Genomic DNA, 14,504 nt, shown 5'->3' with positions numbered 1-14,504 from the left:
GTTTATGCGAGTCTGCAGTCAGTGCAACCTCACCTCCTACTACAAGCAACATGCCTCGACAAACCACGCTTACTGAGAGCATGCAACACAGAGAAGTGTTCAAAAACAGCTAGATCAGTTTTGGGAGAAAAAATTACAACATTTATTTTAACAGTATTTATTCAAAAGATTGGGTTTGATAATAAGTTTTAATGTTTTTGAAAATTAGTCTCTTATGCTCACCAAGGCTGCATTAATTTGATCAAAAATACAGTAAATTATTGCAATTTAAAATGACTATATTGTATTTTAATATATTTAAACGTAATTTATTCCTCTGATCATGCTCAAAACATTTTTTTTTATTAATATCAATGTTGAAAAGAGTTGTGCTGCTTAATATGTAAAAAAAAAAAAAAAATTGTGTAGGCTATGTAAAAATGTTTACTGTCAAAATAGATTTTCATTTCTATATTCATTTAAAAAAATGCAGTATTCATTAAACATTTTTTACCATAAACTTGAATTATTAACAAGTGGATATATACAGTAGGATATACTATTGTATACACTCACCGGCCACTTTATTAGGTACACCCTTTCAAAGACTATTTAACGCAAATATCTAATCAGCCAATCACAGGGCAGCAACTTGATGCTTTTAGGCATGTACTGTAGACACGGTCAAAACAATCTGCTGAAGTTCAAACTGAGCATCAGAATTGGGAAGAAAGTTGGTTTAAGTGACTTTGAACATGGCGTGATTTATTGGTACCAGACGGATTGGTCAGAGAATTTCAGAAACTGCTTATTTTCACACACAACCATCTTTAGGGTTTACAGAGAATGGTCTGAAAAAGAGAAAGTATCCAGTAAGCAGCAGTTCTGCAGGTGAAAATGCCTTGTTGAAGCCAGAGGAGAATGGCCAGACTGGTTCGAGCTGATAGAAAGGCAACAGTCACTCAAATAACCACTTGTTACAACCAAGGTATGCAGAAAAGTAACTCTGAACGCACAACACATAGAACTTTGAAGCAGATGGGCTACAGCAGCAGAAGAGACAAAGGTGCCACTCCTGTCAACTAAGAACAGGAAACTGATGCTAAAAGTCGCACGGGCTCACCAAAATTGGACAATAGAAGATTGTAAAAACTTTGCCTGGTCTGATGAGTCTCATTTTCTGCTGCGACATTCATGAAAGCATGGCTCCATTTTGCCTTGTATCAACAGTTCAGGCATCTGGTGGTGGAATGGTGTGTGGGATATTTTCTTGGCAAACTTTGGGCCCCTTAGTAACAATTGAGCATTGTTTAAACGCCACAGCCTACCTGTATATTGTTGCTGACCATGTCCTTCCCTTTATGACCACAGTGTACCCATTTTCTGATGGCTACTTTCAGCAGGATAATGTGCCATATCACAAAGCTCAAATCATCTCAAACTGGTTTCTTGAACATGACAATGAGTTCACTGTACTCAAATGGCCTCCACAGTCACCAGATCTCAATCCAATAGAGCACCTTTGGGATGTGGTGGAACGGGAGATTGGCTTTATGGATTTGCAGCCGACAAATCTACAGCAACTGCGTGATGCTATCATGTCAATATGGATGAAAATCTCAGAGGAATGTTTCCAGCACCTTGTTAAATCTATGCCATGAAGAATTAAGGCAGTTCTGAAGGCAAAAGGGGGTCCAACCCGGTACTAGGAAGGCGTACCTAATAAAGTGGCCGATACAGGAAAAAAGCTGCTTTTATATTTTAGGAAGAGGGTCCTTAGAATCTTATTGATTGTGATGTATGTTTATTTTCTAGGCTATTCTACATGGGACACCAGTGCTCAGTTTTTTCTCTCTTGGTCCATCCCACACCACTCTTTTTTTTGCTCTTGTAGCTATCTAGTTCTCGTCCCAAGTGAATCAGACCAGAAGTATTAGCTTGCAGAATCATATCTCGCCCCATCCTGTCCTGGAATGAGCTGAGTGGTCCACACACACACCCCCGTAGCTTTAATACCCCTCAATGGAGGCCTCTACTCTCCCCACAACACCCTGTTTTTTCTGCCTCATATTTTTTAATGACAAAATGTTTGTGCGAAACAATCGGGTTGACTTTTCTCTCAATCCGGGGTATAGTGTTGGGAGCTTACACGGTTCCGGTAACCAGCAGTTCAGACAGCTAACAAAACAGGTCCTATTTACTTCTGCTCCGGTGGCTGCCTGCAATGCTTTTCACACACAGGAAAAAGACCAGAGGGGCAGAGAGCATACGGCGGGTGAATGAATGAGCCAGGTCGGATGCCTATTCAAACCCAGGCGGGAGCAGCTCTGTGTCGCTCGGAGATCAGCGTTTCGCAGTATCTACACCACACGACTGCGAGCTACTCCGTGCATCTGGGAAGAAACTTTACCCAGGGTCCTGCGAGTCGATCAAGCAAGAGGTTGACATGCGTTTAGCAACATTTTGCTTAGTAATAAGCATGAATTTAAATGAAAACAGTTGAATGCGTTTGATCCAAACTGTTTGATTTATTTATTAATCTAGTGATTTTACTGTGCATCTCTTCAAAAAAAAAAATATATATAAATACAACCAGGCTACAAAAAGATGAGATGGTTTCATATCAAACTTGAGAAGGCAATTAAGGGGAGCTAAGGAAAAATAAAAATCATAATAATAAAAACATTTTACATAATTAAACCAGGACAAAAAAAATGTAGATCTCCAATTAAACAATAAAAATATGACAAGGAAAATAGTATTAATAATTACTCTGAATATACCTGACATAAAGTGCCATATTCTCTACATAAAAAAATATATTTTAACAAATTTGCCAGCCATATAACTCGTATAAACAATTTAGATAAAAAAAAAAAATGTTGCTACTCAAAATATTTCCAGTGACCTTTTAACCATTTTTAGATCCATAGCTGTATGGTCCATTGGCTCAGGCGGAATATAACTAGACCTTGTGCACGCCGGACCAGTGATGTGGAATCCCATGTCTCTGGCATTCGTGGGAATGGTCAGTCACTCAAATGGTGGTGGGTCACATTGCAGTTCTATGAAGTATCTGAAAGCTCTCTCTCTTATGTTCCCACACATGGTTAGACACACACAAATTTGAAGACAAAACAATGCAGCATACATGGCCGAGTCTTGATATGACTAAGGAAGCTTCTCTCCAAAAAAAAAAAAAAGTTTTCCATTTTCATAAAGCCGACAGTATGCGTCACAACCACCAGTGCAGCAATTGCCAACGTATTCACCGAAATGATGGTTTCCCAAGTGTGCAGACCACTTTACTATCGATCAACTGCAAAAGAAATGCAGGGTTAAAGAAGCTCTTTTTACATAAACAATGTCCTGTATTGTTTCGGGTTGAATTTTGGAAGCAACAGATCAGTAGCAATGATATTAGAAGTTCAAACCTCTGTATACCATTATGAGACAACTACAGTATGAACAATTTCAGTCTTTTTCTCCAAACAGAAGGAAAAAATGAATTTTTTCAGTGTTCAAACAGATACAGTACAGTGTGAACGTTTTAATCTTTCCAGCGTTTCCAGAGTTGCAGCAAGTCTTTCCTCTTGAGCTCCCATAGGGATTCAACTGGTGGGACATTTTACATGTCTTTTACAAGTTGTCTTCGTAATAAGCTTTCTTTAATTTGAAAAGAAAAAAAAAGTCACTTTTGTTGGCAGTTTAGACTGTCCGATTTTGAGTCTATATCAAGTCAGGACAGGCCTCAGGTGACCTTCCTGAAGTCTGAGCATCTGAGAACTACGAAAGCCTTGCACTGCATTTGTAGCGTCCACATGTTTGAATGAAATCACAAAACAGTCGGTCTGAAGTCAGTGCATTTTCCTCTAAAGTTCCAGGATCTTCATTATCCATCCCCATCTCCCTCGGCAATGGCCTTTCTCGCATAAAGACTGCCTGATGTGCAAAACGAAGCCGTGTATATGTTCGACACTTCCATTTTTCTTTCAAACACTTCCTGTTTCTCTCCATAGGCTTCTTTCCTTTCTCGTCTTTTCAACTCTTCCGCTCGCTCATTTACAGGTGAACACCTCCGTCTTTTCGCTGCAGGTGTTGCACTTAACGAAGCAGCACCACTGGAACTTGCAGTTGCACTGCCAAACGCGCGTGTACTGATGGGTGTTGTGGCCTCGGCCGCAGCACATCAGGTTGCAGCCGTCCGTGTGAGGGGACGTGTGGTTACACAGGCGCCCTCTCGTTCCCGTGCTCCCCGTCGCAGTGTCTTCCTCGCAATAATTGGGTGAACGCTCCAAGTAAACCAAGTCTGTGTCAGTGGGCTTTATGTACCCACGGGATTGCTTGAGGCGCAAGAAGGAGGGTTGGCGAAAACGTGTGGCTCTCACAGCCTCCACCTCAACCGCAGTGTTATAACGCTCCTTAAGTACGTAGCCAATCTCTCTGAATTTCGGCAAAGTCGTCCAGCAGGTTTTTGTGGTACATGAGCCGGAGACGCCATGACACTTACATTCCAGCTTCATCCTTTCCTCTAGAACCTGCAGCAGGAGAAAAAAAAACTGTTACTGTTACCTGGCATATGAAGCACAATCCTTCGTTTATCTTTTGAATTCTAAATGAGAGGTAATGTAAATTAAATTGTATTTTATTAATTTTATTTTAACTTTACTATATATATAAATAAATCTGCATTTTATTTGCTGGTAAAACTCACATAGTCTTTTACAATAGGCATGACTTCATCAGAGGCCTCTGAATCTGTGGTGCGAGTGAATTTGTGCAGCTGACGGGTAAGGGAAATTCTTGACATTTTATTTTGACTGTTTTCAGCAATTTGGACCAAAAGCCATTATTCAATACGTCCTGAGCAATGTCTCAATGTGCGATGCCAGATATATGTCAAAACTGAGAGGAAAAAATATGTTTTAGCCAAATCATACCCTGTAATTTTCTCTACCTTCCGAAGGGCCACATCAAAGAACGAGAGAAATGTCCATAATTCTCAAGTCCCCATTTATGTATATGGTTACATTTGAGTTAAAAGCAGAACTATTTGGCTGTTTGATGTGTTACTGATATGTTCAACAGACAGACGTACGTGATAGTTGACATTTACCCGTTTAGTTCAATGTTAATATTCCCCTTCAGTGAGAGGGATTTGAGATTCAGTAGTAATGTTCCTATGTTTTTTTTCCCACTAACTCTTTAATCCCTCTTTCTAAAAGCAGTGTATCACTATTCATGGTTAAATGAAGTAAATCACATGAAAACATGACAATTCTTTAATTTAAATATACAGGGGTTGGACACTGAAACTGTAACACCTGGTTTTAGACCACAATAATTTATTATTATGGTGTAGGGCCTCCTTTTGTGGCCTATACAGCATCAATTTGCCTTGGGAATGACAGACACAAGTCCTGCAGAGTGGGATTTTGAGCCATTCCTCTTCCAGAACAGTGTCCAGGTCACTATGTGATGCTGGTGAAGGAAAAGGATGATTTCTGACTTGCTCCTCCAAACTACTCCAAAGTGGCTCAAAAATATTAAGATCTGTTGAATGTGCAGGCCATAGGAGATGTTCACCTTCACTTTCATGTTCATCAAACCATTCTGTCACAAGTCTTGCAATGTGTATTTGTGCATTATCATGCTGATACACGGCACCCCCTTCAGGGAACAATGTTTGAACCATTAGGTGCACATGGTCTTACAGAATGGTTCGGTAGTCCTTGGCAGTGACGCACCCATCAAGCACAGTAGGGAATGCCATAATATTTCAGCCCAAACCATAACTAATCCACCCCCGTGCTTCACTCTGGGCAGAAACAGTCCGGGTGTCACGCTTCTTTGGGGTTTTTCTCCACACCGTAACTCCTACGGATGTGGGAAAGACAGTAAAGGTGAACTCATCAGAGAACAATACATGTTTCACATTGTCCACAGCCCAAGATTTGTGCTGTTGGCACAAATGAAACTGATATTTGGCATTCGCACGAGTGCCCAAAGGTTTGGCTATAGGAACCCGACCCTGAATATTGACTCTGTGGAGCTCCTGACAAACAGTTTTGGTGGAAACAGGAAAGTCGAGGTATGCATTTAATTCTGCAGTGAGTTGGGCAGTTGTGGTTTTATATTTTTTGGATACAATCCGGGTTAGTACCAGGACATCCCTTTCAGAAAGCTTCCTCTTGCGTCAACAGTTACTCCTGTTGGATGTGGTTCATCCAACATGGTGGTTTGCCGACATTACCCTGGACACCATAGCACTCGATACACCACAAAGACTTGCTGTCCTGGTCACAGATGAGCCAGCGAGACACGCACCAACAATTTGTCCTCTTTCGAACTCTGTCTCTTATTATGCTGTGTGGATTGCAATATTTTATGTACAGCTGTGCTGTTGCTCTGCTAATTCAAACTTCCCACTCTGCTCTTACTGATGTAAAATCAGTGAAGATTGGCCACCAGGCTGTGCATAAATAGGCATGAAATCTCCAACACTATATTGGCCAGTGTGTCAGTTTCATTGTCCAACCCCTGTATATTTACATATAGTTTATACAACTCGCTTTCTTTCATACCTTTCTTCCTGCTTCGTTATTGTGCAGGTTCATTAGTCTCCTCGCATTTTTTTTAATCTCTCTGGCATCCACGAAGCGTCTGGAGAACTCCACTCCATATTTCAAGTCTGCCGAACAGCCTCCCCATTTCCAGCCCTCCTCCTGGTCGTGATAGCCCTGCTTTTCTCTGTCACAGCCGCAGTGGCTCAGGTTGCCCTGACTACATGCTGCTGTCACAGAGTGGGCAACACCTGCTGCCGTGATGGCGTAGGTAAATGCAGCCTCCTTGCTACCTAGGAAGAAAAGAGTAGAACCTCTGAGATGATTTGACACCACTGACATCCCAAAGTTCATGCTAGTGAGTTTCTTATTGTTTGAGTGCATCTTTGTTTGATTTACTACTCAACATTGTAGCTACTGCATCTACCAGCAGGGTCTAACTTCCAATGCGAAGCAGACACAACACACCTGACTGTCATTTTATCCCTAAGAAATGATTAACTGGTTCTTGTTTGTTTGATCAGTGATGAAGCTAAACTCTGCTGGGAGGTTAATCTCCAGGAGCAGGATTGAGCACTCCTGATCTCAAGAATGATGTAAGGAGACTAAACTGACCCCTGCTGGTCGGCCTTTATGAAAAAACCACTGAGGTTAGTAGGAATAGACTGACCGCCACAAAGATCTCTATACTGTTGTCTGTTTGTATGGAGACCATTTTTACATTGATAAACGGCCGGATTTAAGAGTTTTAATTATAAATAAAATGTTGCATTGGTTTTTCCCCATATGGAAGAGTTGGGGTGATTGTTCAAATGGATTTCTGAACTGTTTAGGTGTGTAGCTTATGACTTCACGTAGATCTTTGCATTTATATTTACCTTTCTTAAAACACATAAGTTGCTTATGTTTTAGTGTAACAGAAAGGCTGTATTTTTTATCATTCCCTTTGCATTGTAGATAGTTTCTAAAAAAAATTTTTTTTTACATTTGAGGTTAAGAACGCCTGTATACAACATTTGCAAATGTAATTTAAAATGTACTATATCCAGACTTTTCATTTTACTCTACTGAAACATCAAAACAAAACAAGGAATCATTATATATATATATATATATATATATATATATATATATATATATATATATATTTATATATTTATTTATTTAGTTAGTTAGTTAGTTAGTTAGTTAGTTAGTTAGTTAGTTAGTTGTTTTTTCCCTAAAAACTCCTTGGTCATCATACATGGATGTCCATTTATTTTGGTCATTCCGTTTACTTTGTACATGGGCTTCATATTGCGAAGAGCTGAAGTATGGTCATTACGCTTATAATTATAATTATAGTCATGGTCTTATTGCCAGACTTCAGATGAAGACTAATCATCAAGTCTGCCAAAAATACTGCAATATAATAGTATTCACCGATTTACATTTACAGTATGCGTGAGAAATAAATATGAAATTGCTGTTGTCCTTTTTTAGGATAATATCCCTCATCAAGATATGCTGGCATTGAATCTTGTAAAAGAAGCAGTGATTGCCCTCTCCATCTTACAAAATGGAAAGAGACCATTAGCGTTGTGGTTCTTCTCATACCTAAAGCTGACGGCCTATAACTTGACTGAGCACAGGATTTTCCTTTATCCAGCCAAGAGCCTGAATCTGAATGTTACGAAGACATTGGATAATTTGACAAGTAATGCGTGCCTGGACCTACTGGTGAATTTTAACTACCATTATTGTGATATATTTTGTGGGAAAACTCAAATCGCATTTCAGTGAAGTCCACAATGGCTATTAAATAACCAACAGTTTATGCTAAATTGCCCGTTCGTACATTCGATTTTGAGAGATACGAAATTCAATGGAAAAGAATTTTGAAAGATATTATTTCCTGTAGGTACAGTACAGTGCACCCTGCTTCTTAAATGTTAAAGTCCCCCGTGGTAAAAATCAAGCTTTTAATGTTGTTTATATGTCTATGTGGTGTTTTTAATATGCCTTATGAATTTGTACATGGTTTGTCTTAAAGTGCCCCTATTATGCTATTTTAAAGTTTCCTAATGTTGTTTTGGAGTCTCCTACAGCAGGTTTGCATGCATCAAAGGTCAAAAAACTGTTTCATTTTCTCATAATATACATTTGCACATCACCACATTTTCAATGATTCTCAAATGACTCGTCAGATGAATCAATCTCTCTAAATCCCTCCTTTCCGCGAGCTACTCTGCTCTGATTGGCCAGACAGATCAGTCTGTTGTGATTGGTCTACCGCGTACAGCGCGCGTGTCGAAAACAAAAACGCCCATTACCATAACAACGTCAGCTCTGCTTGTCCTGAGGCTTCCTACACCGGAAACGAAACACAGTATTTTACCATATCAATCCGAGCGCGAGTCCGATGATGAAACACTGGAAGAACTAGTTATTCAACCCGAACCTCCATCGCAAGGACGACTCGAGCAGGACGTTTCTCAGTGATACACTACTCAGTTTGAGGTACATTATGAGATGTTGCAACTGTAATTCCTCACCATAAGCATTAACAAGTGCCGATTATTTTACTTGTACTTATTTACTTATCGAGTATTATTCTAATTTATTGCGGTGAACATGTAGAAACTGTATCAATAACAGTGCAAATATTAGTCGACTAAGCCGAGTATTTATGTAACATAAACGTTGATAAAACAAATCTCGCTCCATGCTTAATCTTTCCTCAAAGTAGTGAGAACGACAGACAATCTGCATTAATAGACACAGTTTTAGGTAATAGTGGCCCACAACTGATTAGCAGAAGTATTTGAGTAAGACATTAATAATGTGAGTTAACCAGTTAGCAGGAGACCTACACAATATAAAACTCAAAACGAAGTGTTTTGAACACCATCTTTCAAGAGCAAGCGTTTTGCAAATCCTGCATTGAACTCCGAGATTTTAGAAGCAGTCGTCAGTAAAATAAAGGAACTGCAAAAGTTTAGGATTATACTGCTGTGGTATTGTGGTAAAGATGAATTTTAAACACTGATTCTTCACATGCTCGTGCTTGGGCAGTGAAAAAAACTGGCTTTACCTTCACATTGTAGAGCACAGCGTCTTCTTGACATGATGCTATCCAGTATCCACAGGAATCAGCTGCCAGTTTGAGGTTCAAGTTTTCCCTGGTGTCTGCGCGCGCAATAAGTGGGCGGGCAATATGCTAATGTATCGTCTTGACGTCACAACGAAACGGCTTATGACTCGTTTGAAAAACGATTAATTCATTGACTCAGAGTCGACTCTTACTTTTGAAAGACAATAACTTTATATACGGTGCACTTTCAGGTTTAAAACTTTGCAGGATGTTTTCATTCACTTAGAGCTATGTTACACACTACATGAAAGGTCATTTTCAAAAATCCATAATAGGGGCACTTTAAGTCTATACCATTGCTGAGTATTTTCTCCTTAAAACTGCAGTGAATCAAAAGTCTCAAAAATGTGGTTTGAAATCACTGGTGTTTCTGATGTCACAAACTACCTTGTAACCAAATCACGTCAACGTATGATCATCAAGGAGTGGATCTCTGAGCTGGTGTGAGTGAGTGAGTGGAGGTGGGGCTAATTTGCATATTCATAGAACAGCGTATACTAAATGAGGCAAGGGAGTAGAGTTACATTCAAGCTATTTTAATGCGTGAATACCTTTTTTTCAAGGGAAAAAAACTTTTAAATATGTCATTTTGGTGATCAAAGATGAGTTTTAAGGGATAAAATTATTGACTACAGGGGGACTTTAAATATTTTAGTTAATTCGGTTATGCTTTGAGCTGCCAGTTAAAATCAGTGCAGAAAATGTGTAAATAGTCTGCAGGATTTCAAACAGGTCTCCATAATTGCATATGAAAAACTCTTAGAAACTCCAATTTCCTGCTAGAGTTATCCAATAAAATGACTTTTCTTTAGGTCTCAAAAAAAAATGTGCACAAAAGAACAAAAAAAAGCTTCATAGGACCCACAAACGCACAGTGTAGAGCTCACCACAACAGAGAAACATACATTTCCTTGAACAAAAGAAATAAGATTATGTTGAGTAGAGCCAACCAACCCCCAAAAGAGTGATTGTTACCAGGACCATTGGATTAAACACAGCCCCGTACCGCACTCTGACCGTAACAAAACATTTTTGACTGATAGGCAATTTATATGGGGGTGCAATATTAAAAAAACATTACTGTATGTTCTCCTAGTTGAGGTTCTCGCAAAGCCACTGGTGCCATATGTGTGTGTGACGAATGTTTTGTTGAAAGAGATTTTTTTTAACTAATGTATGAACTTTAACCTCGTTTTGTCTCACTTGATTTTGCAGGGCCACACTCTCATTGAAACAAGTCAGAGCCAAAGCAACACGCACACACAAGCATAACACCAAAGCACAGCTCACGGGGCTACACCTACTGACCTACTCTCAGCTCTTGCCCAAAGACGGTCCTCTCGCCAAGGGCAGAGCAGTTCCACCGTCCGTAGCGAAACTGGTACTGGCACTCGTTGATGCCCAGCTGAGCGCCCTCTCCAATGACGATGATGGCATCTGGGCGGCTCTGGCAGATGGCACGCTGTCGGGGGGCCAGGCCGGGAATCTTGTTGCAGATGATGTTCGCACCCAAAGCCACGACTGAAGACAAAGCCCTTCGGAGACCAGACACATTGATGTCAGCATCTGATGTAGACCAGGTATTCAAGAAATGGACAGTTCACCCAAAAATGAAAGTTCTGTCATCATTTACTCACTTCATGTCGTTCCAAACTGTATGACTTTCTTCTGTGGAACACAAAAGAAGATATTTTGGAAAATATATCAGGGCTTTTTTTTGTCCTTACATTTAAATCAATGGGTTCCAAATGCTGTTTTAAACCCTGTTGACTTTCATTTAATGAACGAAAACAGTTAAAACAGTCTTTAAATGATCTTTAGTTTTTTTGTCTCAGGGAAGAGAATACGACATGAGGGTGAGTTAATGATGACAAACTTTTCATGTTTGAGTGAACTATCCATTCATCATTTCATTTTCTCAGTTAGTGGACTGCACAAAACTATTTAAGATTGCTTAGTGTTTTAGAAGATATATTTGCAGGGTTTGTATAGACCCTTCAAATACCCAAACCCTTCTCATGATTTAACTGCACTTTGCCAGGCAATTTCCTCACAGACGTTTCCATATTTTTCAATATGCCACAGGCAACATTTGAAAGATTTGCCTTTAATATAATGAAAGAATTTAAGAGCATCTAATTTAAAACAGAACAACAAACAAATCAAAGTTCATGAATCACAGCTTTTATGGGCAATCGTGGACTTGATTTAAATGAGGCGGAGGTCCCAAATAATGTCTAAAAAGTTTTAACAGGCCAGCCGTACGCAACTCTACAGACAAAGACCATATACAACAATACGATAACAGGATATACTGCCCAATTAAAGTGAAACTACACACATAACGTGGGTTACACTTGTAAATCAAGCCATCTGTTCTGCTATTCTTCAACAAAGATCACCACAAAGTTAGTCAATTGACTAATATTTAACACAGATGAACACAATCCTCAAATATATTGACCTATTTTAATGGATTAAACTGTTCCTGCCACTGTGGAAGATGCTAGGACCAAGGATGACGAAATGAAGTCCTATTTTAGAGCAGACCCAACTGTTCTCGTAACAAGAATATTATTTAATAACATCTGAATACAGAGAAACTTAATTCCCTTCAGTCATTTTTAATAGCATGCAGCATATCTCTTTTATCAAAAGCATTTTTTTTTTACGTTGTGACACACATTTATTATTTTTTAAGTTACGTTACATAGGCTTGGTCTGAGGAAAATCCATGAAAAAAAATATTTTAGGCTCTGAATAGTCAATAGGCCACCAAATTAAATGAAGAAAGTTAACTGGGAATCAGAGAACAAAATATGAATTGTAACTCTTTAAAAAATAATGGCCACTTCTGAAACTGTGACCGGGATCTATTTAAAGTACACTTATGATTCACACATACGTTTTGAAATGTGTGGCTCAGTAATTTCTCCACAGGCTGAACTTTAGTGCAAATAAAAGGTTCAGTCTTTTCCAGCGAGACGCACATCTCACCCTGTTTTTTTCCAAATGCGGTTTTCCAATTACAAGCATTTGAGATCAGAACATGATGTTGTAATGAGTAAAACATTGTCCTTGAGCTCTCACAGCAAATGAATGAAAGGTAATCTCATCATTTCTGAGTGAATTAACTGGTTTATACTGGCACATGACTAGTATAGCCTATATAACGGAGTGGTATAATGATATAGCTGTAAATAAACAATTTATAATCTTTATTCTAATTTCATCTGCTAATTTGAGTAATTGCTGCCAGAACTTCACTGTAAAATCTGCTTAATCTTAAATATAGCCTACTGATAAACAGCATAATAATGCAGAAGGTAAACCAGAAGGCACATAATGGATTAAAGTTCATCAAGTAGGCTATGTATCGGCAGGGCACAGTGTTACACAAACACAAAACACCATCAGTGTAACACGCATGACAAATGCAATAAACATAACTACTCAACCATAATATGCATAACTGATAACAAAAATAATAAACAACTGCTTGAAAGATGATAACATTTGTAGGAATGTACAGTAGTTTAACTTTTTACTGTAAATTATGCTTAGCCATGCTTTTAATTAAAAACATATGTAAATTTGCCTAGAAAACTGGTATAAAGCAGTAAAATTGCATTGCCTATAGGTTCACCCTTTTCAAGATCCCAGAAAATGGTTTGATACACGGTATTTTAAATAAATAATATAACTCCAATACAACGATCCAATCAGCAGCATTGTTCTTCAAGCACACTTTCCTCTGAACTATCAGTGACTCAGATGCAATTAAAACACAAGCATGCTCAGTCTCTTCGTGTAACACAGCAGGTGCACTAAATAATGCCAATTCCAACACATGTGGAAATCATGATTTGTTTGCCCTCTTAAAATTCATATGACCGTCTAATTTTGCAATGCAATAACGACAGACCTCTTTAACTTCGCTTTAACTGTCCCCAGCTGTTGACTGCGTTGCCACAGGATCTTAAAGGTGAGAATTAAAAAACAAAATCAGCTGTTCAAACCTACAGGTAGCTGCCGCTGGTGAGGATGAGGAAGATCTGGGGGTAGTAGACTGACAGCAATGCACCGCAGGATGAGATGCTGCGCATGGTGACATTGAAGAGAGCGCGTGGAGAAAGCGAACTTCTGAAGTTTTGTCGTGACGTTACGCTGCTGCTGCTGCTGCTGCTCGGCGCGCCGCGGTCCGTGCGTGAGCTGCGGGCGCGGAGACACGATCCGTCATCTCCTGCGCGATAGGGGCTAATTCAGACTGAGTGTGCTCCCCGCCGCGGGCTGACGGCTGATTTTAGGGATTTCGGGTCTTGTGTCGGTGCTTTGCCATTGGCAGAGGGGGGGACACTCCAGTCCGCCCACCTTTACGGGCACGGTTGAGTGACATCTCCGCCTTTTTGTGATATATTGCGCTTAATTTCGAAGAGATCGATGAGACATATGCGCAGGAATCTGATTTGAAACCATTTCTTTTATTAATAATAATAATACTAATAAAATTCACTCGGGCTATTGGGGACACCTTGTTTAAATCTTGTAAGAAAGTGAAAACTCAGGGTTTATAAAGTGTTCCTCTTTGGCAGACAACAATTCCATTCAGTAAATGGTGCATGCAGCTTCTCTCATCGCTGTTGATGGCAGGCATGGGTCACCAGTAGAAGCTATGGGTGCGAGTTTATGAGGGAGTTCGAGAAGGTCTGATCTAATTAAGACTTGTACCTTCCCAACTGCCAACATAAAAAAAAAAAAAAATGAAGAACCCCCCCCCCCCCAACAAATAAAGACGCGTTTGGCTGACACGGTAACCATAGCAACAGAAG

The 14,504-nt window shown here is 39.5% G+C and overlaps 1 protein-coding gene across 2 annotated transcripts; it reads right to left on the bottom strand.

Annotated features, from left to right (window-relative positions):
• Positions 1 to 81: 81 nt before the first annotated feature.
• On the bottom strand, positions 82 to 13,969 carry wnt7ba (wingless-type MMTV integration site family, member 7Ba). Of its 2 annotated transcripts, XM_082167853.1 has the most exons (5): positions 13,699 to 13,793; positions 11,313 to 11,343; positions 10,984 to 11,210; positions 6,564 to 6,835; positions 82 to 4,517 (listed from the first exon to the last, which is right to left on the bottom strand). In XM_082167853.1, the coding sequence occupies exons 2-5, from the start codon at positions 11,315 to 11,317 to the stop codon at positions 4,038 to 4,040; spliced, it is 984 nt and encodes a 327-aa protein (XP_082023979.1). In that variant the 5' UTR covers positions 11,318 to 11,343; positions 13,699 to 13,793; the 3' UTR covers positions 82 to 4,037. The 2 variants fall into 2 exon arrangements, with proteins under 2 accessions (XP_082023979.1, XP_082023978.1); XM_082167852.1 differs by lacking the exon at positions 11,313 to 11,343 and having other exon boundaries at positions 13,699 to 13,969.
• Positions 13,970 to 14,504: the final 535 nt, after the last annotated feature.

This window comes from Leuciscus leuciscus, assembly GCF_965113295.1.
Source record: "Leuciscus leuciscus genome assembly, chromosome: 4".
Classification (NCBI taxonomy): Eukaryota; Metazoa; Chordata; class Actinopteri; order Cypriniformes; family Leuciscidae; genus Leuciscus; species Leuciscus leuciscus.
The sequence above is the reverse complement of the archived record's forward strand: the minus strand, read 5'-3'. Positions and strand labels throughout refer to the sequence as shown.